At 41.5% G+C, this 24,927-nt stretch overlaps 2 protein-coding genes across 2 annotated transcripts; one reads left to right on the top strand and one right to left on the bottom strand.

The window, feature by feature from the left end:
• Positions 1–1,470: 1,470 nt before the first annotated feature.
• lrrc75ba (leucine rich repeat containing 75Ba) lies at positions 1,471–15,036 on the top strand. The gene is made up of 4 exons (XM_063489508.1): positions 1,471–2,195; positions 4,952–5,080; positions 5,981–6,093; positions 12,667–15,036. Exons 1-4 carry the CDS (start codon positions 1,914–1,916, stop codon positions 13,271–13,273), a joined length of 1,131 nt encoding a protein of 376 aa, XP_063345578.1. The 5' UTR covers positions 1,471–1,913; the 3' UTR covers positions 13,274–15,036.
• Positions 15,037–15,968: 932 nt separating this feature from the next.
• Positions 15,969–24,927, bottom strand: LOC134638691 (glutathione hydrolase 5 proenzyme-like). Its single transcript, XM_063489507.1, has 12 exons — positions 24,761–24,927; positions 24,229–24,356; positions 24,044–24,139; positions 23,099–23,285; positions 22,856–23,016; positions 22,481–22,627; positions 22,116–22,246; positions 20,400–20,584; positions 20,109–20,200; positions 18,121–18,227; positions 17,864–17,974; positions 15,969–17,771 (listed from the first exon to the last, which is right to left on the bottom strand). Exons 1-12 carry the CDS (start codon positions 24,925–24,927, stop codon positions 17,625–17,627), a joined length of 1,659 nt encoding a protein of 552 aa, XP_063345577.1. The 3' UTR covers positions 15,969–17,624.

Here is a 24,927-nt window from a genome sequence, read left to right as displayed (position 1 = left end):
TGACCTGTTTTTTTTTTTGTTGTTGTTTTTTTTACTATTTCATTTGTCGTGCTACATCATGTTGATATCAATTAACCTGCAGTTCATAAACATCTTCAGCTAGAACAGTTATAGATTAACGTGCTTTGGCTTGTCAAGACAGAAAAGGACAACAAATACTGAATATTACAATAAGAGAATTCCCCATATTGTAGATAATGGGTTGATGCAAAGCTTAGAAGAGCTTTAAAATAGTAATAAAAATTTATGTATGTGTACTCACTAAATTTGTCCCATTAGACCCTCTCTGCCTGTTAAATGTGAGTCTCTTTCAAACCCTTTCTGTTCAGCTCTAAGAGCGACAACCCCGCTGCCACTGTGAAGCTGCAATCACACAGGATATAATAAAGCTGACAGAGTAGTGCTCCCTGCGATATGTAAATCGAACAGAATCTGTAAAAGTGGTGCACCTTAATCATCACCAGACCCCACCAAAAGTTGGCCACTGGGTTGAGAATCTTTTTTTTTTAATGTTCATTAACTGTTTCTAGGTGCAGATTTAATTCTCTTGTCACAAAAACTTTGCAAACCTGAAACAGGAAAGCAGAATGACCAGTTCATTTAGAGCAAGCTGTTCAATTGGGTCGCTTTACCAGCATTGCTCGGAGAGTCAAGGATCTGACAAAACAAGTCAGTGCCGTGAGGATGCTGCATTAAATTAAGGGCACCGGTCAATCATAATTACAACCTCTAGAAAAATATGCAGCTGGGCCGGTCCACAGCCAGGGAAAATAATTATTAGAGAACAGATCACAGCGCTGTGCTCTCCACTAAACAAAAGTGAGCCTGAATCATGCCAGCAAATAAGGTCAAGTCAGGATCAAAGTCCTTAAAGCCACAATGATGGGAGCTGGGCTACAAATAGAATAGGTGTGGATGGGGGCTGAAATAACTGAGAGCTGTCTATTATGTCGCTGGCTGCACCTCAGGGGCCCCCCATTCACCGACCTCCGTGGAAATAAATAAAGAGAGATGGCAATGTGACAAAAAGACGGGATGTGGATGTTTTTCAGTGAATTCTGTGACTTAGTGAAGCTGTGATTGATGCAAACAGGAGCTGACAGCTCATGCAAAGGCTGAACAACAACAAGACTGCCAAAAGAGAAATTTCAGATTTATACCGGGGCCCATGGCGAAGCACGTACTTGAGCAGCTGGAGCTAAAAGACAAACTTTCAGGTCTTCTGGAGGATAAACCGAAGACCCCCCTAAGAGAAAAAAAAAAATCAAACTGAAAGTGGCACATTCAGAGCATTTTTAAAAAATTCCCTTTATTTCAACGATTCTTTTGCCTACATTGGGCTCACAGTTTGCTCACGTGCTGAATATTCTTATGATTTAATTTCCCTTTTTGCAGCTGCACGGGGAGGAGAGGGAGGGGGGCTGAGGGGGGTTTATGGCGGGGAGGAGAGACGCGCAGCAGGCACCAGATGCTGTGATTGGTCGGACTCTCCACGTTGCACAAATCTAAACAGCAGCGTAAAGGCAGACACGACCGGAGGATGAAGCAGCCGGAGCATCTTCATCATCATCTGAGCCTTGCGCACGTAGCGCACGGTGGCAGCGACGGAGGGGAAAAACAAAGCGAGATATATTAGCGCGTGACGGGTGCACGAGGCAACGATGATCGTTTAGAGCGTTCTAGGATATTATGTGGCTCTGCACCGGATCCCCAGCCATCTGACAGCCAGTCGCAGAGCCAGACAACACGGCGCTGTTTTTTTTTGTTGTTGTTTTTTCTCTCTACCATCCACTTAGGAGCATCTGCTGGAAACGGGCAACTGGAGCTCATCATGGGATTGTCCTTTTGGTAGTGGTGCTGTCTGACTGTGTCAAAAAAAAGAAAGAAACAAGCTAACAAACAACAACAACACCATGGGCTCCAGACTGAGCAGGCAGAGCAGCCTGGACAACGAGAATTTCTCCAAAAAGCGACGCAAGCTCCTGAACAGCGCCGGAGAGAGCGAGAGGGGAGGTCGGGGCGGCGGGGACTTTCTGTTTGCGCTGATGCTCAAATCAGACAAACTGCCTGGGATGCTGCGAAGGACTAACCACAGCCCGTACATGAGGAGAGTGGCGTGGATCAAAGAGATCCAGAAGCTGCTCCGTGACCGCAGGATAGACCAGGCGACCGACGTGCTCAAATTACTGAGGAAGGTAAGGAAGGAACCTGCACAGGGCATGGTGAAGTCGGACGTTGTTTGCCAACAGCAGCGCTGCCCTAAAGCCTGCTGTGGTGCTGATGCGGGCATGCATTGTTTTCCCATCTCACAGAGAGCGATGAGGGACTGTGTACGTGCGTGAGTGAGTCTTTTGCATGCATATCCAAAATGTAGCGGTGCCACAGGTGCACTGTAGTGTTCTCCTGCAGTGTCTGTAACGGCCTCTGACCTCTGACCTCAGCCCACATTATTCGTTCATTTCCCATTGCGGTTACTATACGCGTGTGTGGGCTCACTCCTGAAGCATTTGTTTTTTATGGAAAGTAGGCCACTGGCAGAGCACTGTACCTGTGACACAGTGTTTCAGTGGCAGACACAGCACGTGACTCACCACTCTCTCTCACTGTGGCTAAACGTGCACAGTGTTGACATTAGATTTGATAGGATTACCTACCCACTGAATGAGGAAATGTTCAAACTCCACACTGTGTCATCACATTACCTCAAATTTGATTTTCTCCTGATGGTTCTGGATATTTCCTGAAATGCAGAGCACAAATAAATCTCCATCCCTCTCTGCATTTGTCCTTGTTTCCCTTCCCTTCAAAAGCCAGAGTTTCACCTTTTCCTTAGGCTGTTCTAATGTGCCCATTAGAGCGACCTAGCACCTCCATCACTCCCCACTCTTAATGTCTCTCTCTCTCTCACTGTAATGGCCTGTGCTCCAGCAGCAACAATGAGAGCCCTGAAGTCTTGTGTTCACCAATACAAAATATTATTCCACTTCAAAAGGTTTTATTAACTCTTACCTAAAGAAATGAAAATCTAGGCCACTGTCATTGCTTTCCTTATTTATTTATTTTTGTAAATATTCTAGTGTGTGTGTGTGTGTGTGCCTATAGTCATGTGAAGATTTGGTATTTTTGTCATTTTAAAATGAATTGAGGAAACTAAATCAATTACCTCTAAAATGCATCATCATCAAGCTAAGAACACACTCAGTGCGATGATTTGATGTAGTTTTTGCAACATTACGTAGGACGAGTTTTGTACACATGACCTCAAATGTCCTACACTCCACCATACAGGATCTTAATCAAAGGGCTTCTTTAAAGCCTCTTCTCGCCTGCTTTGGCAAATGTGTAAAACACGCATGAAAGGATATGTGGACACATCAAAGATACAGCAATATCCTAAGTGATCTAATTTGTTTGCTTGCCCTTAGGGCTTTCCTCTGTCTTTTAGCTGTTGTCCAGTCCGGTGTTAATTACTCTGAAGCCTTGACACAGGAGAGAGTGGAACCTCCTTAATCAAGCCAAGGAGATAAACTGGCCTGGCCAGGCTCCATGACAGCCACATCACAGGGGACGGGAGGCTCACTTTCCCCTAAATGAGCTCTACTTTTATTAAATGATCCTCACTTTATCTTTTTTTTTTCTTGCAGCGTTTGCAGCAGATATCGGCGAGATTCTGTTCTCAGAATTAGCTGCAGAGTTAATTGGTGTGTAACAGCGAGCTCTGCCGCAGATAGGAAAGAGATCTGAGCTTCGTTGCAGATATGAGGACGGATCCATGGCTTGGTTTCACACTCGCACGTGACAGTTGATCAGGCATGAACACTGAAGGGAGATATTTTTACACCTTCTCTTTCTTAGAAGTCTTTCTTAGAAGAGCAAAAGCAGCTTCTCCCGTGCTTTGGGTTCAGTCTGTGTTTACTGCCACCCTTGTTAAAAGGAGTGCCGGGAATGTGGAGCTGCCAAGCCTCCCACTCCAACTGTCTTTTACAATCAATGCAGATTGTGTTTAAGGAAGGAAAAAAAGCGGATGTGTCTGAATCTGTGTGCGTGCGCGCAGGTGTGTGCGTACCGTATGTAGTGTCTCAAAGGCTTTCTTTTCTCATTAAACTTGCATGGGCTGCACAAGTGCTCGCCATCATAGATTGGCTCATTAGGACCTTGAGGATGGACATGTGGATGAAGGCGAGTTGGTACGGTTCAGCGCGCACAGCAGCACCGCTGACTGCTGCTTGTCTCATCACTCTCTAAAGGTCATCTGACGTCTCCTCTTTTTAGTTGGTTTGATTTCTTTTTTCACCGCAGATCCTCTCGGATTCATCATAACTGCGTGCAAGCTGCCATGACAGCTGTCAGTTCTGACCTCTTTGCAGATGTATTTACGTGCAGCATAAATGAAATGTATTCAAACTCTAACATATTGAAGTGCCACGGCAAGAAGAGAATTATAAATTAGGAAAAATAGATGCATGTGCACTGAGATATTAAGTGCATTTCAAAGTTGTTGGGTTGAGTTGTTTTTTCCCCAAGTTTTAAACGACCAATGAAAGTAGAGCATGTAGAAATCAATGTTTGATCTGAGGTATTAACATGAGGTCAGAGAGAGTCAGGCATGGGTTGCTTTGTGCAAACAGTATGCACTATGGCATGTCAAGATATGCCCTGTGGATAAGTGCCACCGAGGGGTGATATGTCCAAACACAGCCTCTCCCCAGTGACTCCCCCCCACCTACATTTCACTTTGCTACTGTAGATGAAAACGCAGCCCGTCTTCTTTAATGAATATTTAAAACAAAACGCTTCTTTTATCTTTCCATTAGGAGTCACGATGCCCTTGACACAGTAGGGACCTGTTTGTCGGTCTAAATCTACATTCTTAGACCCCTAATTGTGTATTTCTGCAACTGCATCTTGCTGGGTTTGTGATTCTTTTTTGTTATCTTGTCTTCTCTGGTAGGATCTGGGTTTAGAAGGCACATCGCTCAACGACATCTTGTACAAAAACGCTGCCTTCCTCAATCTAGTGGATCCCATCTCACATGAGCTGCTGCTCAGCCTGGCTCGAGAGATGCAGTGTCCTAAGAAGGTCAGGTTTCTTTCCTTTTTTCTGTGTGTTTGTGTGTGTCCCTGACAAGCTTGGTGTTAGCACTCTGCAAAGGAAAGCTTTCTCCTAAGAACATTTCCCTTATGAATTCCTTTTGTGAATCGCTGTCTTCTTAAGAAAATCTCATTCGAGGATGTTATTGACATTCCTGCAGACAGATGCTCGAAAGAAATTCCGCCGACACATGTTACTCTCGAGGAGCTAGAAATAGCTGCTCAGTAAGAATCCTGGAAAACCGCTTAATGCAGTTTGTTAAATTTTTCATACCTGAAACTCATAAAGCCGGAGTGACCTGACAGTGCCGGCAAAATTGGAATAAATCAAAATAGCACCTTGAAACGGAATAAGGTTGAATTTTATGTGCAGATGGGAATGTGTAATTCAGCCTGTCTGAAAAATCAAAGATGAAAACTGAATCATTATTATTATTATTATTATTTTTATGTAGGCAGTGGTCACCAGGAGCCACAGCATGATTAATACATTGAAATTATCTGGGTTTATCAGTAGCTGTTGTATCTCACCTCTCCTCACTACTTCCTGTGTTTTGCTTCCCAGTGCATGCTGCATGTGATTAGATTTCCTTGCTCCAGCAAGTCAGCTAAATTGTGTTTTGTTCAGGAGTAGCTCAAGGCTTCAAGAATAATAATAAACCATATTTTTTTCTGTTCAGGTGAAATATGGTGGAGCTACAGGTTGATAAGTTTAAAAAAAAAAAGAATCGAGGCAACTTGGCAGGATTTAAAACCTTGAGAGATATAAAGAGCTGCAAAGAACTGTTTTTCTCTTTTACTTCCACAGGCAGAAAAAGCTGCTGCCTTAGTACTATTACTCTCATGCTCTGTGTTCCTTTATCAGCACTCTTTCTGTCCTCGTCTACAGGATGCAGACACCATAAAGTCTTCTGATAAGATTTGCAGACAGCTGATCTATCACCTGACCCCACACTCAAAGTGGTTGAGGCAGAGCATGTCCAGACGGAAATCCCAGGCCTGGTAAGCCCTTCTGTCCAGACATTCAGTCTGTAATAAATCAGCCGCCGCACACACAACAGAGAACAGGGCTCGGCTCCATGTCAAGCAGTAGAGATTTTCATCTTTGTACCCGACACTGAAATAGGACGGAGCTGGCCACGGGCTGACCTGATAGAAACGTTAAGAATAACCACAGCTGTCAATCATATCTGAGAGGCCCGTGCAGTGGATTTGCATCGCTACTGGCTTTTCGCTCTTCAAAAGTGGCAGCAAACGTGTCCATCTGTGTGCCAAAAAAAGCTGGGAGGGTTGTGCTAAAATGTAATTGTAGCCATTTTCATGAAAAAGTGGAATGCTTTTGATGTGCAAATGATGAATAGAGAATTAGGTTGCACACAAGAAGGCTTTTTGTGTGTCTAGGTGTTGCTTGGTAATCCTATTCATGAACAGAAAAAGCCTATCATAATTGTTTCTCGTGTAATTGCTTATTCTACATCTGGCTACACACTGCAAATAATGGATTAATTTTAAAGAGATGAAAACAATCTGAGGGCTGAAAACGAGACGATGTGAGCTCAGCGAGATCAGACGGGTTTATTGCGAGTCATTCGGAGGTGACGCGCAAAAACTGGAAGAAAAGCTTATGTAGATCAGACATTTCACTGTTCAGCTGCACAAGCAGGGCTTTGTTGTCCTCACGGACATTTATTTCAGCTCGGAAGAGGAAAAAAACACGACTTTACTGAAACTGACAGCTTCTCTGAAAATGTGTGGAATCATACAGTCGCTAAATTCCGATAGCTAAATGCTCTTTTTCACTTAGTCTTGTTGTTGGCTTCATAAACCTGCAGTGAGACGATGTGACACTGGCTGAGACAGCAGGAGCAACATGAATCATTAAAACAAGAAATCCACCCTAAAACAGAATATTAATACAGCAGGTGTTGTGATCTCTGACAGCTTCGCCTGCTGTTGTGTCCATGAACAAATACCTGTCAAGGCTAGAAAGAGATGAGACAGGTCCAGTCTGCTGCTGACTGTGAAAAGGAAGCTCACCTCCCAAACTTAAGTTTTTGGAGATAGCCTACTTTTTCCAGTTAAGAGCTTAACTCATCATTTTATTTCTGATTCAAATATTCATAAGGTCATTTAGAGTAACTTGCATTGCCTCTTCTAGCAGTTTAGCTTAGCAATTAGCTTAGCCTGGAATAACTACTAAAATTAGGCACAAAGCTTGACTTTGTTAGATATGTTTAGGACATCTGCTAGCATCTGTGAAGCTCACAAAAATCAAACCATATAATTTATTTTTTCTCTGAGATATAAAGTAAAAAGTGACTTAGCCTCCACAGACACTCTTCTTCATTTTTGACACTATTGTATAAACAAAGCCTAGTACATTAAGAAAAATTATGTGCACTTTGAACAAGAGCTGTCCACCACTGAGCTGTAATACAGCCATTGGTCAATAGGAAAAAATGTGTATTCCCCAAGTAAATTGCAACTGGTTGCTGGCTGTCACTGGATAAGATCGGTTGTAAAGATGGTCATGCACCAAAACCCTTCATGTACCCGATCAATTTCCCATCAACTGTCAGGCACCACTCACTAGCAGGTCAGGGAATAAATATTTATTCCCTTATTACTAGTGGTTGCTAAATTGTCGCAATCCAGTCTCTAGGCCTTTGTGACCGGGAACAGTCACTTATCTTCAAAACCTCAGTAGCTAATTTGCTTTCGTTGAGAACTATAAGATGGTGAATTCTTATATAACTTAAAGCTTGTGAATATTTTTTTACAGTAACTAAAGTATGTATTATACTGTGTGGCATAATTTTGTGCTTGTGTTGTAATTACTTGCCTTGTAGGTACAGAAAATATATATTATTACACTACTGTTGTGGCCAGAAGAAGAAAGTAGTGTTTTTAGGGAATGGCAGCTTTGAGTGACAGCTGGGTGCTGTATCGTCGAGTTCAGTCACACAAGAGAGTCGAATTTGGTTTGTGGAGTTCATTGAGTACAGATAATTCACAGTCAATTATAGATGTGCCTTGCTGTCCAAGCCGGCTAGTCATCGTTGGCTATAAACTGTAAAAGAACCGCTTGCTCAATTACATCTGGTTTTAAACACACAGATGACCCAGGCGAAAACCCTCGGCTTTTTCACAGTAGCTACATCCATCTTTCATATACAGTCTGTAAGCTAGCAGCTCTACAATATTACCCTCTTGTCCGAAGTCGAGTGATAAACCTAAGGCAACAGAAACCAGTAGGAGACAAACTTGTTACTATGTCCATCTTTTATAAACAGTCTATCAACTTTGAGTCTAATAAACCATTAGAACCGTGTTTTTTGTCAATAATTAAACAAAAACATCATATTTTGTTTTTAAAAAAGTGAACTTCAGAGGTGCAGCTAGGCTGCTGCTTGCGTTCTTGGCTGTAGCTTTATAACTATCACACAACCATAAGAGCTTTTTTGTAGAATTTCCAAGTCTATCCTTTGTCAAATAAGGTTTTATTGGTCTAAATTTACAGAACAAATAAACCAAAGAAAGTGTGTCACAAATAAAAAATTTAGAATGGATTTATATTCCCTTTGTCTTCCATCTTTGTTCAGCTGCAGACAGCCTGGCTCCTCTGTGCAAGTAATAAAAAAAAAAAAAAAGCAACAAATCGACTTCTGTGAGGTTTCTCTCCACTCAGAGGAAACAGAAACAGCTCAGTCCTTTTTAATGCCACGGGACTGTTCATCCCTTCATTATCTAGCATTAGTGCGGCACACGCAGTCCTCTAAGTACTGTACACACTTGTGTGACTGAAATGCCACACTGAATTAATATCTGAAACTCAGTAATCCCATTAATCTCAATCTAATCTAATTAGTTTATTTAGGATTGGCTAGAAAACTTGGTTTTTTTTTCCAAGTGCAATGAAAAAAAATGGGCTTGATGGATGCAGTGACCCAGATACGCTACTGAAGTGCTCTCACCTTAAGGCTAAATTCATGTCAGTATAAAATTTGCAGACACTTTCTGTGACCTTTTCTCTTTTTTGACTTTTACAGAAGTGTTTTTCTTTCCCATAAGCTTTACGTGACTTAATAATTCGCTTTTGTTTTCTCACCTAACACTCAGAAACAGAATAACCTGAACTATCATATAGTTTTTAGGCTTAATCTGTGTTGTATGGTCATTAAAGGATCCTCAAAAGCACCACGAGTTCCCTCAAGCACTTGCTTGGGGCTTGTAGGGACGGGTGTCAGCCGAGTCTGCAGGGATGTTAGGTAGGCGGTACATGTCAAAATAATGTCCACATAAACGCCAGGATCCAGGATTTTACAGCAGTCCATTACACTGCAACAAGATATTCAGAGTTATCCACTTTCCCTGTCAGTGGCTTTAATGTTGCGGCTGATTGGTGCATGGGAGGGAACTGCCTTTAGCGATACGGATTGTGAAGTGTGAGGTTGAATACCCTGCAGCATGAAGGACAATGCAGTGCTGAGAGGGATTATGTGCGTGTGATTTCTATCTGTAGTGCACGCCGACCTCATCTGTACGTCTTTATGATGAGCGTGCAGTGGAAAATATACGTGACATCAGGGAGCAGATGTGACGAGACTGCTCATCTCGTGCAGATGGGCTTCACCCACCAGAGCACTGAGATGAATAATAGAGAAAAGTTTGAACGTAAATGACTCGACAAAAAAGACAAAATGGCGTGAGTAATGCAATAACAGCCCAGAGGGGAGATGAGGAGAAAACTGAACTGCACATTTAGAAAAACTGTTTCTTAATTTTTAAAAAATAAATATAATCTCACTTCTACTCAGCAAGCTTTAGAATGAATATTTATTTTATTAAATCCCAACAGCGATTTGATTTGTGCTTACTGAATTAGGACGCGGCCTCGCTGCATTAAATCGCTGACACTTGGAGACTGATGAGCAACACGTAGAGACAAGCGGTGCACTCTTGGTGGGAATACTTAATATATGGCACCACAATGTAAAATTAATTGATTTCTTAACTATGTAAAGGGTGTTTATTAGGTTGTTTGTTTGTGAATATGCATTGTTATTAAAGGCTGATGTCATTACTGTAAGTCCTTACTGGATTCAGTGTCCATTATTATTTCTTTGGGCATCTACTTAGCCACAGATATCCAGCATCATACCTCTGCACTGTTTCTTAATTTAAATAGAAATTATAATTTAAACTGAGCCCTGATATTCATGTTCTTGAGGATGTAAAATCCATAAGAAAAGCCATCTACTCAAAGTTATCAGTAGCGCTCATGTTTTCTGGTATCAGATCTTGACGCAGGATGAAAGAAGCTTGTGTGTATGCCTCAGACATACTTTTTTTGTGCAGACTGGGCTCAAAAGCCTGTCTGAAAAGAAAGGAGCTATGTGATCAAAACCTATTCACACCTGGAGCGAAGCCTCTGCCACGGCCATTAGGACCTTTGTGCCTCTGGTTAAAATGAGGTTTCTGTCATGTAAAAAAGGCTGCGAAAGACAGAAGAGAGAAAGAACTCTGGCTCACAAGATTCTGATAAAAGTGCAGCATGCTTGGCATATTTCTTGTCCTCTGCACCTGATTAAAACTTCTTTTTAAATCTTGGTGTTATCTGCAGATTTTTGGGGTTTTTTCACGAGTTATTTGATCATCAGCCCATCACCTGCTTTTAAAAAAACGGAGCTGTGCATGCTGCTGAGGGCACATCCATTTTCAGCACCACAAAAAAACCCCACTTGGGTGCATAACAAGTGACAGGTGCATGTCACAGTAAGTCACAGGGGCGCTGGGAATGCTTTAATTCACTCTGACACCAAATCAGCTTGGAGGCCACTTCAGTAACAGCTCAAGTTAAACACACTGCCTCCTCTAGGGCTGGGGTGAGGAGGTGAGTGAGGAGTCGGGCGCTTGTAAATGTAACAAACAAAGGGGCAAAGGAGCGTGCAAGTAAATCAGAAATGTTTTCGGCACCCATGCTAGCTGCAGAAAAGGATCATAATATCTCCTATATTTAGATTCGGCTTCAAATCGTGCTTTCATTATGCAATGTCCTGAAAGGATTTTGAAGATATTCCAAGGGTTATACTGAATCTGCACTGAAACAGATAGAAATCCTGGGCAGAAAAGTAATCATTTAAAGCTTCCCTGATTGAATTTTAACTCAGAAATCCCCTTTAGAGACAGAAAAATCAGGCAGAGGGACTGAACTTTTAAAACATGCTATAAACGTGTTACTTTGACAAGCATTAAAGCATCTGCTGAGCTTAAACAATGTTTGTCTGCCTTGTTTATAGCAGGAGGTGTTGTAAAGTCACTGTAGCCAGATCAGTGTATGTTCATGTGAGCAAATTAAACCAATGTGCCATCAATTAATGCCTGTTAGTATCAGAGTTAATGCACTCATTTCTATGCCACCAAACTCACTGCAGTTTTCCACTGTGCTCAGTCGACCTTTATGAAAGTCCTCATACATAAGGTGCTTTGAGAAACCTGGCTGGCAGGTGTACATCTACATGTTGCTGCATGAATCACTGATCCACAGATACAGTACTGAGTAATGCTGACAAGCCACAGTCAGAAGCCAAAAACAAGATTGATATCAAGTTTTCCTTTATCAGTTCATGATCGTTTATCTGTGACATTATTCATCACTTGCTAAATGTTTTTGGCTACTTCAAACTCACATTGCATGTTCTTCCCTCTCAAAGAGGCTTGTCAAAAGCTACTGTCTAAAAACAACAAACAAACAAAAAAAGCAATAGAATCACAGTTATTATGGCACAGGCTACTTAATGTGTGAGGATCATATTTAGCTTGTAATTTATTAAGTGTTAGCTATTTGCATGAATAGTCATTCTGACGTGATAATTTATTAATGGCGAGCAGTGGGAATTAATGACACATTATTCATTGCTGCATTCCTGCGGCATATGTTTTGTGGCCTAATCATGATGTGTTACAGACATTCATACACAACATGTCAGCCACGGCTCATGAGAAGATTCTGTTATGCGTAGCAAACTGGGGACGTTTTGTGTGATTCCATACTCCTTTGCTCAATTGCACCAAAATCTGTTATCAGGTGGCACGTCGCTGACCAACAAAAGAAAAGAGGCAAAGTCATGTCTTTCTTTAGCCTCCCCATAACTGAAATGGCCAGATTTATTCAGATTAGTTCCTCCAAAGCACTTCATAATTTATCTCTGCAGGGGGAAATGGTTGTGACCTTGCGCTATAAGGATCCCCGTGCTTCTGGCCCACAGAGCTTTAAGCTCAAGCTGCTGGTTCGCTCGGATGTTTTGACTCTTCTGTTTACACTAGCAAATCCCCATGCTGGAGTCTCTGTGCCAGCCTTCCGCTCAAGCTGGACCAGTTACCCCCCCCCCCCCCCCCCCCCCCCCCCCTTTATACAGCTCAGGAAACACAGCATAAAACTACTGCTTTGTTTTTGTCATCAATCGGGGAATCATTCAAAGATCATTTCATCCTCCAGCCAAAAACAATTTCTGTCTGTCTATGTGCAAGAGACATCTAAGTAATACCACTCTCTTCTCTTCATATTCCCAACAGTCTCAAGACAACCCTACAGAAAAAAATGTCCAGCGACTCCGTCGACTTGTCTGGTATTCCTCTCTCGACCCGGGATGTCCGTCAAGTCGCCTTCTACCTCCAAAACAACAGAGACAGTGTGGTGGCTGTAGACATCAGCTTCACCGAACTTGTTGACGAAAATTTGAGGTTTCTCCTGCCTTTCCTCGCCTCGCTGCCCAAACTCAGCACCTTAGCCCTCAATGGCAACCGCCTCACCCTGGCTATACTCAAAGACCTCACCGAAATGCTCAAAGACCCCAAGAAATTTGCCAGCCTGGCCTGGATCGACCTAGGGAACAACGTGGACATTTTCACCATGCCTCAGCCTCTGCTAGTCGCGTTGCGCCGGCGCTGCAGCCTAAAGAGCAGCCTGCCGACGATCTACGAGTACACCGAGGGTCAGCCCTACTCCTACCACCTGGAGACTTCCATTGAAGAGCCCAGCCACTATGAGGAGGACGAGGAGGAAGATGAAGATGGGGAAGATGATGAGGATGATGTGGGGGACAAATTTGAGCTGGAGCCCTGGGGGTTAGGGGAGAAGCAGCTCTCCAAAGACTTTACCCTTCACTACTGTGAGAGGTGATGGGGTCATTTTGTCTCCGAGGTTCCTTCAACTGTGGTTGAAACGTCGTCCCACAGCACTCCGCTACTTTCTTCGCCTTCTTGCCCTCACACCACGAGCCCAGTTACCCCTCAAGACATGAGGGAGACCAGTGCCCACATTGTGAACTTCTTGTCCCGACACAGCTACCAAGCTATTCCTAACCATCTCTGAGTTAACCCACACAAGATAGTGACAATGAAGCGACAGCCGCAGCGGCCATGACTTACTGTGTTGGTGGATGGTGCTCTTGGGAACGAGGTGCGGTTTCATTGGAGGGGGGGCTGGAAGGATTAACGAACCAGTGCTCTCTCTCTTTCTCGCTTGCTGTCTCTCTTTCTCTCTCTCTCTTTCTCTCTGTGACAGTGGCAGCTGAGAAGCCAATCTTGAGGAGGTTTGAGATCAGTTGCTCAGATCGAGGAGCAGCATCCCGGCGGTAGCTGAAGAGGAACTCGAGCCAGTTTGGAAATAGTGGGTCCCTCCGGGTTTCTCTACCAGGACTGAGTCTATCTCTGGCAGGCAGGGCCTAGCTCCACATTGTGTGTTCTCTGTTAATCTCTCAACAAAAGCTATGACACAAGTTCAACAGACTATACAGCCGACGACCCATCACGTGACGCCCGGCAAAACTGCTAGGTCGACTTTTTGCGTTTTCCCCCCCTTTCCAAATGTCCACTTGTGAATACCCACGCACACCCTTGTGTAGTTGTAAATGAGGACACAAAACATGGCTCTGTTGTGTTTCCACAGGCTATTTTTGTGCACTTTTCGGTGAACAAAGCAATCTTAGAAGACAACAGGTAGGACCAAACAATGGATAGCTGTCACTGATTGTTTTTGTACTCGCCCGAATGCTCTTATTCCCTTCTCTGTGTGATTATTGAGATGTTGTGCTCATCCCCACTGTGTGTTTCAGTGCATTTGTGACACCACAGCCAGCTGTTCGTGCGGGCCACTAAGTCAGAGCAGTGCCCAAGCTGCCCTTTCCTACTGCCGTGTGTCTCTACAGATATGTTGTCGTTCCCATTTATTGATGCTGTACTGTAGTGGTCCTGTGTTTTCTAATCAGACGCAGCCATGACTGTTATCTATTGGTTCTAGTCTGCTTGTAGTAGCACATGATGTTTAAGTTAGACTGACCGAAACACTGCGATGCACTTTAAGGCAGTTTGTTTTTTTGTTTTTTTTTTACATATTTCAGTTTCATCATAGCATAGACTCTGTGTACATCGATTATAAGCAGTGATGCAGACAGCTGAAAGTATACCTGCAGACGGGGAAATGACGGCTCCTGATTGTTGAAGCAATCATTAAAAAATCATCACTAGATATATAATAAATGTTTGCTGTGTGTTATATGTGTTTGTATATGTAATTTGTCCGATTATTGCTGTAATGATTTGTGTTATTGTTTCGGTGTTTCGTCACTTGTCCGACTCAGTAGTTACAATAACGACTATGAAACTGAGCCCTGCGACCCGCTGTTGGCTCGAGCAATAGAGCAAAAGGGGAAGCGGCCGATGGGACGACGCAATAAAACAGAAAATAGATCAGTGAATGTAGTTCACAGTCAGAGCGGACACCTCTTTTCATGTCGAATGTTTACTGTGAGTGATGGAGAAGGCTGTCCACCTGGTTTGTAGTTTGTTTTCATGTGTCAATGTCAAACTCTTCCTTGTTGTAGCCTTTGTGTATCTGTCTCATGCCCAACACTGACTGCCAATAAATGAACCAATTCAAACTAAGAGCAGATGTCGGGTTTTATTTTAACAGTCAAAGTACACACCGAACAGCTGGAACATCTGGGTCACCAGAAGAGCCCGCACCTGACCCCCAAAAAGAGGATTTATTTATTTATGCAGATTAGGCTGCAAATAGGGCAATCAAAGAAATCAGCTCAGCCCGTGCTGTTTGGGATTGGTTATTGGAGCGTCGTGCTTGTTTCCCAGCCAGCGGATCATCTGCGCTGCTGTGAGCTGTCAGGGAAATGCCTGAACTGCTACTGTTTGCCAGGGAAAAGCAGGGTGGTCATCGCATGAGGCCCTACCCATGATCCTCTCCTGGCAACCTTTTGTTCCTGCTGCCAGACATGGTAATGTGACATTTGCAGCAGGTGGCTCCTATAAGGTCAGGGCACAGTGTGACTGTCACACCCCCCGAGGTCCAAATACCATGTGATGGGGCAAAGCAGCCCACCCTAAAAATCACCAGGATCTTATCATCTGACCTTTTCCCTTCAGGATTGATTTATTTTCCTGTATTAGGAGTAAAATAACATTTTATCTGCGTTGCTGTGAGAATTGATTGCGTGCCGTAGGTGTTCACTGGAAAGTGCGTCAAACTTTCGCTCAGCAAACGTCTCTGCTGAATGTATGAGTCAACGTTTGATCGGATTATCTTGTTCCAACTGCTACAATGTCCCCCCACCAAAAAATTTCAACCTGATCTATGAGAAACAGCACAGAGAGGCCGCACAGACTGTTCAGACTACATTACGGTGCAGGGGAATGGATTTACAGAGCACACATCAATAACAGTGACCTCAGGTTGGAGGGAGAGACCAACAGCAGAAGGGCACATTGGTGCATCCACAAAAAAGCCATTACTGCCTGGCAGTCAAACATCGACTGCGACCAGAATTTTTTTTTTCCTTTTGTTTACTTTATTTTCAGCTGTGTATTCACTTTTTATCATTTTGGTTTTATAAATAAAAACAGAAACCAGATTTTCAATGCATCTATAACATTTTAAGGTAAAATTTCAAGTACTGACCATTCAACCATTTATTATAAAAATGAGCATCTTTGAAGATGTATCCATCATTATTATTATTATTATTATACACACGGGGAAAATGTTTTGCACAAATGCAAATTTTTCATTTGATATATGTACATAAAATAAACAGTGACAAAGCAGCTCATGTGCAAAAGGTAAAAATGCTATGCATGAACAGGTATTTAAATCTCAGACATAGAACCTCTGTTCCAAAAGAAAAAAAAAAAAAACTAAAGTTAAGAAGCAAAAAAATATTTAGTATTTTTTTTTTTTTAAGAATTTTAAATTGAATGACTTCGCAAATGATGCGACACACCATGCAACCACATGGACGAATATCTCAATTTAAGACAACATTATGAATTAATCTCTATAGTCTGTTACATCTAGATTTTGTGAAGCTGACAATGATAACTGCACCAGTGTTATTTGGTTTAGCCTATTTAGTTGTAATTGTGAGTTTTACAAAGCCTGTACAAGTGGGGCACGGGCACTGTGAACTTACCCACTACTTTGAAGTGTTCTATTTCTAAAGTCTTATGCCTGTCACCATTTTTTTGTTTCATCCCTCTGAACAATCATGTGAAGTATAGTTTACAAAACATGCAATCTATAAGACTTAAAAGCAAGAACTGAGCCTATAAATCCACCTGGGAAGTGTTTACTAGAACCAAAGGACAAACAATCGAGCCTTTTACCCACAGATTTATATACAACTGTCTCTTGCTGGCCCAATGCTTAGAAAGAACGCAGGTTTAAGTAATTCTGAACTATGCGCTTCTTTCACTTCTTTTATCTACAGTCTATGTGAATGATTGTTGTTTTTTTTATTCAGTCTTTTGGTGCCATGTCCAAAACAAAGAATATGTTTTGAATAGCTGCATGATTGTGACTTACAGACTTGCATCAACATCTAAGAGAAAGATTTGGCTGTTAAATATCAGACCAATTATTATCCTAAATTGGCTGATAGAAATTTAGATAATGAAATTTAATATCGATTAATATATACCCAATCATTTTTAAAATATAATACAAATTTTTCAGTTTTTACGACGTATGTGTTTTCTTTGTACTCTTTTGGGCTTTATGATTTGAACATTGAATTATTTTATCATTAAATTCAGTTTTGTTATACACATGCCTGAAACATGAGTGTTGTATCATGTATCTTACATATGTATCCGTTGCTTTTACAACAAAAAACCTGAAAGAAATGCCAGAAAAGAGAAATACCAGATGGTAAAATGTGTACAAATAAGCAGAATAGTAAAAGGGGGGCGTCAGGCACAGTCACAGATAAGGCTGTTGCTTCTTCTTGTGCAGCAGAAATCCATCATGTTACTGTTAGAGTCAGTTCTGTCTAGAGGCCACAAGTTCAACTGCTACATGCTTCTGTAGGTACTCAGCTGAAGAAGACAGATAATCAGCATCTTGTTCAATGATTTTCCAGCAGGACAGACACCATCTGCTACAGATTTTGTGGTTTTGTGGCTGCAAGAATTTGTATAACCTTAAAGCCAGGCTATTAAACTAACATCCCTGGCTTTTGGCCTCAGTAACCAGCTGCTTTGCCTTTTTTCCTTTCATCAGACCATGCAGAGATACAGCTGTCCTCCTTTTCCACAGCGTTAACTACATTGTAGAATCTTGTTGCTGGTTGATGATTGTGTCCCTTTTTCTTAAGAGCCTCAATTACATCCTGAAGTACAAAGAGGAGAAGAGATTCAGATGGAACCAAAGCAGAATTTCTTATTGTGTTAACATTTAAATACACTGAATATTTACACATACCTTTTCAAAGTTGGGTTCAAACTTCACTGCATTTTCAGAGTCGACATAAACAACTGGAGTATTAATTGCATCCTTAAGGCTCTTTCCAAACCAAAGGTGGTTCATGAGTGCCTTGGAGAGAAATAGTAGAATACATTGCAGTCTTTCAGATGGGAAAGTGATAATTAAGCAATGGATTAGGTTGAAAACGCCTCTGACTACAATGTTTACTCTAACACCAAAGAGGGTTTGCATCATTTTATTTCCTGGACACGTACCGAGGCCATTCCAGTAGTGATCATACTCCCACCAGTCGATCCAATCACCAGTGTCTTCGACTGAGACTTCAGCAGAACTGGGGCCATAGAGGAGGGAGGCTGCTCTCCTGAGAAATACAACAAAAGCCTTGAGTGACAGGACAAAACTACAATCCACACTCATCACTGTTAGGAGAAAAATGATCACAAAATGATTGCTTCTGAATGATGTGAAGCAGAGGGTGAAGGGCATTTATTCAACCCTGACATGTGCCATTTACTTTTGTTCAGCATCTGACATCAGACACTGATGGAAAATTTTCACAGAACTATTTCTGTACAAAAAATATTCTAAAGTTCAGCCTAATTCTTCAGCAGGCAACACTAATTAAGTGGATATCTATAGGTAGTTAGTCTCTCTTAGTACAAAGGACACTCTCCATATTGGGACTCAATAAAAACACTGTCTGTGAATGAGAAATTTCTTCTAATTTGAAAAACTGAAAGATATCCATGGCTGCTAAAGGTGTAAAAGGTGCTAAAGCTTCATATTAACTAGCTCTAGAATTTTTGCAAGGAATTTGTAGTTACATAGGATTTTGTCCCTCCATCACATAGATTCAAGCTGTGTTTTTTGTAAGTGCCTGTAAGCGCTGCTGCATTTTTTTGAGGGAAGTTTTAGCTGAAGTGCAGCACAGCCGTAGTCATGAACCCCTGCTTTGGTACAGCAGAGCTTTAAACAGCTAACAATAGCATGTCGCCATGCTAATTTTAGCTAAATGCTAAAATTAGCATGCCAACATGCTCACAACCTAACATGCTAATATTAAATATGCATGTTTATCAGGTATATAAATACCTCAATTACATCAACATATGATACATCGACAGAAAAGTGCCAGTGTAGCTAAGTACTCACGTGTTTGTACAGAAATATAAAAAGAAATTTCAAATATGTCTGGACCAACAATAGTATCCAAATAGAAAATGATTTATTCAAATGCCCAACCACAAACACATAAAATGTGCCGCAAAGGAAACAGATTATTTCTAACCTTGGACAGCTTGTAGACTATTTGAAGTTGGCGAAATCTCTATTACAATTACTAGCAAAAACACCATTCTGTATTTAGTGGTGACTTGACCAATACACAGATGCAAATGTTGGTCACCTTTAAGTTAGATACAGGTGGGGTACACTGAACGTGACATGTGAAACAAACAAAAACAGAAAACGTAACGTCGCATTTGCAGGGGGATGATGAAAAAAACATTTTTAAAAAATTGCTGTATTAATAATATTAATAATTTCTGTATGTGTGACGATGTTTGTGCAAAGTTTTGTTCAGATTAGGTCACCAGTTAAGGAGGTGATAGGGTACATACAGACATGTATACACACATATGCTATGATCATTATAGTAAGTTGCAACCTAATTGTTTTGGAACTGTGGAAATTTCTCTGGATTTATGTAACTACATCATAAGTGTGAAGTCTCTCCTTTGGGCCCCAAACTGTCCCAGTGACCTAGATGAGCAGCTGGCTGGCACTGACATTACCTGATTTTGAGGAATATGTGTCTTAAAGTTACGGCAGCCTTATCTGAATTTTTGACATAATTACATAAAATAAAAATATCTTGTGTCAGGAAAATAATTTCAGAACTGTGAGATAATAATAAGTCACAACAAGATGCGTTTACTTCGTTTATCTTGACGTAAGGTAGGATAACGTTTTGGGGGTTTTCTTTGTATCAAGCTTCTGAGTCACCCGTTACTCCAGTTTAAAACTGGTCTCACAAGATTTGTCTAACAATGAGGCAGTGTTTCATTAATCCCACTGCTGAAAGGGAAAATAACAGTTACCAGTAAAAAATAAACTCCCTGTGCCATTAGTAAAAAGCCATTTAACAAATCATCACTGTGCCTCCTCTTCTGCACAATGCTCTCCCCTGATTGCTTGAGTTTCATAAATATTAAATGTAAAATGCATCGTGCCGATCCTTTACCTGTAGAGATATTATCAGCTCTTCTACAGAAGTCATACAACTGGTTGTTGAGGATGATTCCAGTGCTTGGAGAGAAGACTTTGGAGCCAAATCTGTAAAGAAAACAACATTAAATCAACTAGATCTACACCCTGTGACGCAGACAACACAAACTCATTCTGCAGTACAGCCATTGTACAAAGCAGCTTCTAAAAATAATCTCTTAAACCTTTTTAATCTTTCAGTTTCAAAGGAAGACACATTTTTGATAGCTGGTTCCTAACAGTGAAACAGATTCATCCAGACACTGACATGTGGTTGATGCTGCTGGTGACAGACACAGCGGATCCATCTTCAGTCAGCACAGACACATGTGTGGTACCCATGCTCTCCAAATACAAGCTGATGCTGTAATACTGGAGATCGTGAGTCTTGTCGCTGCTGATCAAGCTCCGTATGTTGTCTGCAAAGCTACCCTCTGTGAAATTCCTTGCCATCTGTTAGAAGTACGGATGGCAAAAAACAAACGCATTAGAGAAAATACAGGAATATCAAGACAAACAACAAATTAGAGCCAAATCTAAAAGGGATTTGAGTTCATCTGCTTTTAGAACTCTTATTTGTTACTTATTTATTTCAAACATTACACCACCTGTCAGAATTATCATATTGAAATGAAAATGCAGATTTACGGGGGAAAGCACTCTATGCAGTAATGTGAAAAATTAAGTACACCCTTACTGCTTCCATAAGAATTAAGAGGGTAAGTAGCAGCCAGATGCTGTTAATCAAATGCACTTGATCAGATGTAAGTGTGAGCACCCATACATGTATAAAAGAAGACGTTTGCTAGTCTAGAGTGTTCCATTGTGTTAACACAATGCTACAATCTTCCCACGACTGGAAACTGCTGTAAATTTACCCCAAAGTGAAAGTGTGCATTGCTCAAAGAAATTTCTATAAACTAGAGAAAAACTCTAAACTCACAGTACAGCGAGAAAAGATTAACACTAATGGCTTGTTTGGAAGGGTTGACAGAAGAAGGCCCCTTCTCCAAACCACCTCAACTTGAGGAGTAGTGGCTGAACTCTGAGCCCCTCCTGAGCTCCTCATCCTAACTCAGAGGCTAAGCACAGTCACCCTTCAGAGGAAGCTCATTTTCACTGCCTGTATCTCTTCCTTTCTCACTACCCAGAGCTCGTGATCATAGGTGAGAGTAGGAATCTATAGACTGAGCAGTAAATAGACAGTTTCGCTTTCACACTCAGATCTCTCTTCACCACAACAGACCGCTACATTTTCTGCTTAAGACTCCAAAAATACTTATACTCCATCTCGCCCATATAGCTCTATCCTGGACCTACCATCCAGAGGTGAGGCTGTATGTAGGCGTTTGGTTCAGCATGGATTGGACCACAGTCAAAGGCAGAGGCTTAATTGGTGTGTTCCTCAGTTACTGAAACTGACTTTGGGTTCATGGAACATCACCAACACCAGAATTGACCAAAACCAAACACAGCATATCATCACAAACACCTCATAACAAACTGTCAAGCACAGTAGTAGGAGGGACGATTTGGGCTTTGGCACCTTGTGAAGCATGTAAAAGGCAGACATTTTTTTGCAAACGTTCAGTTTTGCAAACGTTCAGTCATGATCCAGACCCTAGAGAGGGCCAAATTCCTCCAAAGTAATGTGAGAGACTGATAAAGCCGTATAGAAAATGATTGTTTTAAGATAGTGTTGCTAAAAGTGGTTCAACACACCACTGAATCATGGGGTGTACTTAGTTTTCAACAAGACTGTACAGCAAAGGTCCTGCAAGTTCTTTTTCACATTACTGTACAGTGAAGGGGAAATAATTACTTGATCCCCTGATTAATTTGCAAGTTTACAATGAAATGTCTCTAATTTATGGTACTTTCATTTTAACGGAGACAGAATATCAACCAAACATGAAAACATGACTTTGTACTTGTTGGAAAAACTAATGCCTGAATCTTCTTGGTGGCATTTTCAGATACTTACTTTATCTGGGTGGAACTTTGGATCTCGGATATGTTTCTTTAATCCATTGGCAAATTTGAAAGCTTCAATATAACGGTGATAAAATAATATTTTTTCATCAGTCGTCTTAAGTTCTGAGTTCATTTTATATCCTGAAAATATAAACAATTGTTATTTCTTTTATTTAAAAATCTATTCTCACTGTATCACACTTGTAAAGATTTGATAGGACCTGTTTCTTCCATGCAAAAAACACCATATGCAACAACCAATAAATGCAATAATTTGAACAGCTCAGCTCAAAAAATAAAATGATCCAAAAGCATCACTTCGTGATTTCAAAGTATAGATGATCAGAATCTCTGCAGTCAGTGTCTAACAGGAACCTTTCATGATGTTGAGGATGAGGCTGAGGATGATTCCTCCGGCAGGGGGCGGAGGGAAGTACATCTGGTACTCTCCCAAAGGAACAGCCCACGCATCAGTCACGTTAACTTTATATGAGGCCAAGTCCTGCAGTGTGAGGTTTCCTCCTGAGCAAAAACATTGAAACAAATGGTTCTGCTAAGCACAACTGAACACAGTGCATCTCATAATCAAAACTTTTAATGGATCCAGACAGCTCACAGTGTAGCCTATGAGGGATCATGGCAGAGATTCACAGAGCCAATTGATTTGTTCGTTTGTAATTAGATCATTGTGCCTGGCAGACATAGAAAATGGTCAGAAAAGAGAGCAGGATGAAACCTGTCTGACAATACCTTCTTTCTGTATGTCACTGATTAAATCCTTTGCTATTGTTCCGTTGTAAAACACATCTGGTCCCTCGTTTGCGATCATCTCCAAAGTGTCAGCCAGTTTCTCAAATTTCACAGTATCACCGGCTTTAAGAAGGTTTCCGTTCTCATCTGAATATAGTTTCCTAAAAGACAAAGACAGGGAGATAAAACATTAATTGCTTGCTCCTCATATTTTTGAGCTCACATTGTCGACATATTTCATACCGCAGTGACTGGGTGTTGCTTGTATTGATGGTTGGGAGGTATAGACTTTGGACGTAAGGAAGAGGGAATCCTTCCCTGGCCAGTTTGATGGTCGGCTGAAAGAGGTCGGCCCACAGCAACTTCCCATACAGCCGGTGTGCCTCTGCATAACCTCGAATTTCCCCAGGAACCCCAATCCATCTGCTATCTGATCACAGTAACACATACATTTACTCATGTTTTGAGTAACTCCTTTATCATCCTTATATAGCGCTCTATCTGAGCACTCAAAGCGCTTTATACAACTTGTTCATTCACCCAATCACTTTGCTAGGTTTTTAGTGCTATCTAACTAACATGCATCCGTCGAGCTCCTCGATGGATGCATCGGAGAGCAACCTGGGGTTAGTATCTTGCCCAAGGATATTTGGCATGCAGACTGGAGCAGACTGGGATCGAAACAACCTTCCAGTTAGTAGGTGACTCGCTCTACTACCTGAGCTACAGCCGGCCCATGTTTCTATTTGACTATTTGCTTTTACATGTCTACAGTTTTCCTGGCTTAATAATTTTTACACAATATCATTTACATACTTTACTTTCTATTTATGTCCGCCTACATTTACACTAAACTGAATAGAAGATTAATCACTTTGCTGTTCCAGCACGTGTGATCTTGCAGGACCTTGGGTATGTAATCACAGCTACTTGAAGTCATCCCTGTCAAAGAAAATATATCTGCAGAATGGTCTGACAGGATCTGCTGCTTATGTCATGACAAACCACCAAACAGAAGTCTTTAAACTTTGAGCCCTGAGCTTGTAAATTCATTACTCAATGTGGAGCTTCTCAAGCCTGTAATTAGGCATGACACATGGAAAGATTAAAACAAGAAAGACAGCCTACAAAAGACGCAGGGGAATAAAAAAACTGATGCAGAAGTCTTTCAAAAGAAAAGCAGCCTACCTTTTTTAACTTGAATAGTGCTGTTACATGACTTAAGCAGGTCAGGGTTCAAGTTTGCAGGGGCGGTCTCTCTGGAATTGATGATTTTCACTTTACCTTTGAAAAGATGAGACATTATAACTTGATTCTCCCCGGCAGGCCTGAAGCACTGCATTAGAATAAGGGAAATGAGGGTGTCTTGTTACCAGAGACGTCCATAATTGTGAATATGGACCCCCCTCCGATACCCGCACTCTGTGGATTCATGATTGAGGTGCACAGCAGCGCAGCAATGGCGCCATCTACTGGCGAGCCGCCTTTCTGAAGAATGTCCCTGAAAGAACAGAAGAATGTCCTTCATCACTTTGCGTTCCTATTTTCGTTATCGAGTGCGCCTTAAAAGTAGGGAAATGTTTATGTTTTGCATAGACCGCTGTTTTGCAAATCACCTCCAATTTCCTCTCTTATGAAATGTTACATGGTTATGTAATCGCATACTGAAGCGTGCTAAAGAAGCTCTTTTATCATTTAAAATGAACTCATTGCTTGGGTGAGGAGCTGCCTCGTAAATAGAGAAACACCATAATCCTCCACTTCCGTGATGATAATTATCCAGGTTAAGATCCCCAAAATGTTTTAGTGTTTGCCAAACTTTGGTTAAGAAAACCAGCATATTTTGCCTTCGTTGGAACATAGTGAAGAGAGCAAGTTGGTTGAAAAGTCTCAAATGTCACTCACCGTCCGACCTCTGAACATCTCTCTGAGTCTGCGGCCACTGCAGCTTTCGAGAAAGTGCCAGTTGGGCATTTGCGTCTCGCAAGTACAGCAATACACACAATTATAACAACCAAGCAGAGTAGTATCAGTGCGCAACAAGTGTACACTCTCGCCTTAGACCTCGCCAT

Source organism: Pelmatolapia mariae, linkage group LG12 (genome assembly GCF_036321145.2).
Source record: "Pelmatolapia mariae isolate MD_Pm_ZW linkage group LG12, Pm_UMD_F_2, whole genome shotgun sequence".
NCBI classification, from domain to species: Eukaryota; Metazoa; Chordata; class Actinopteri; order Cichliformes; family Cichlidae; genus Pelmatolapia; species Pelmatolapia mariae.
The sequence above is the reverse complement of the archived record's forward strand: the minus strand, read 5'-3'. Positions and strand labels throughout refer to the sequence as shown.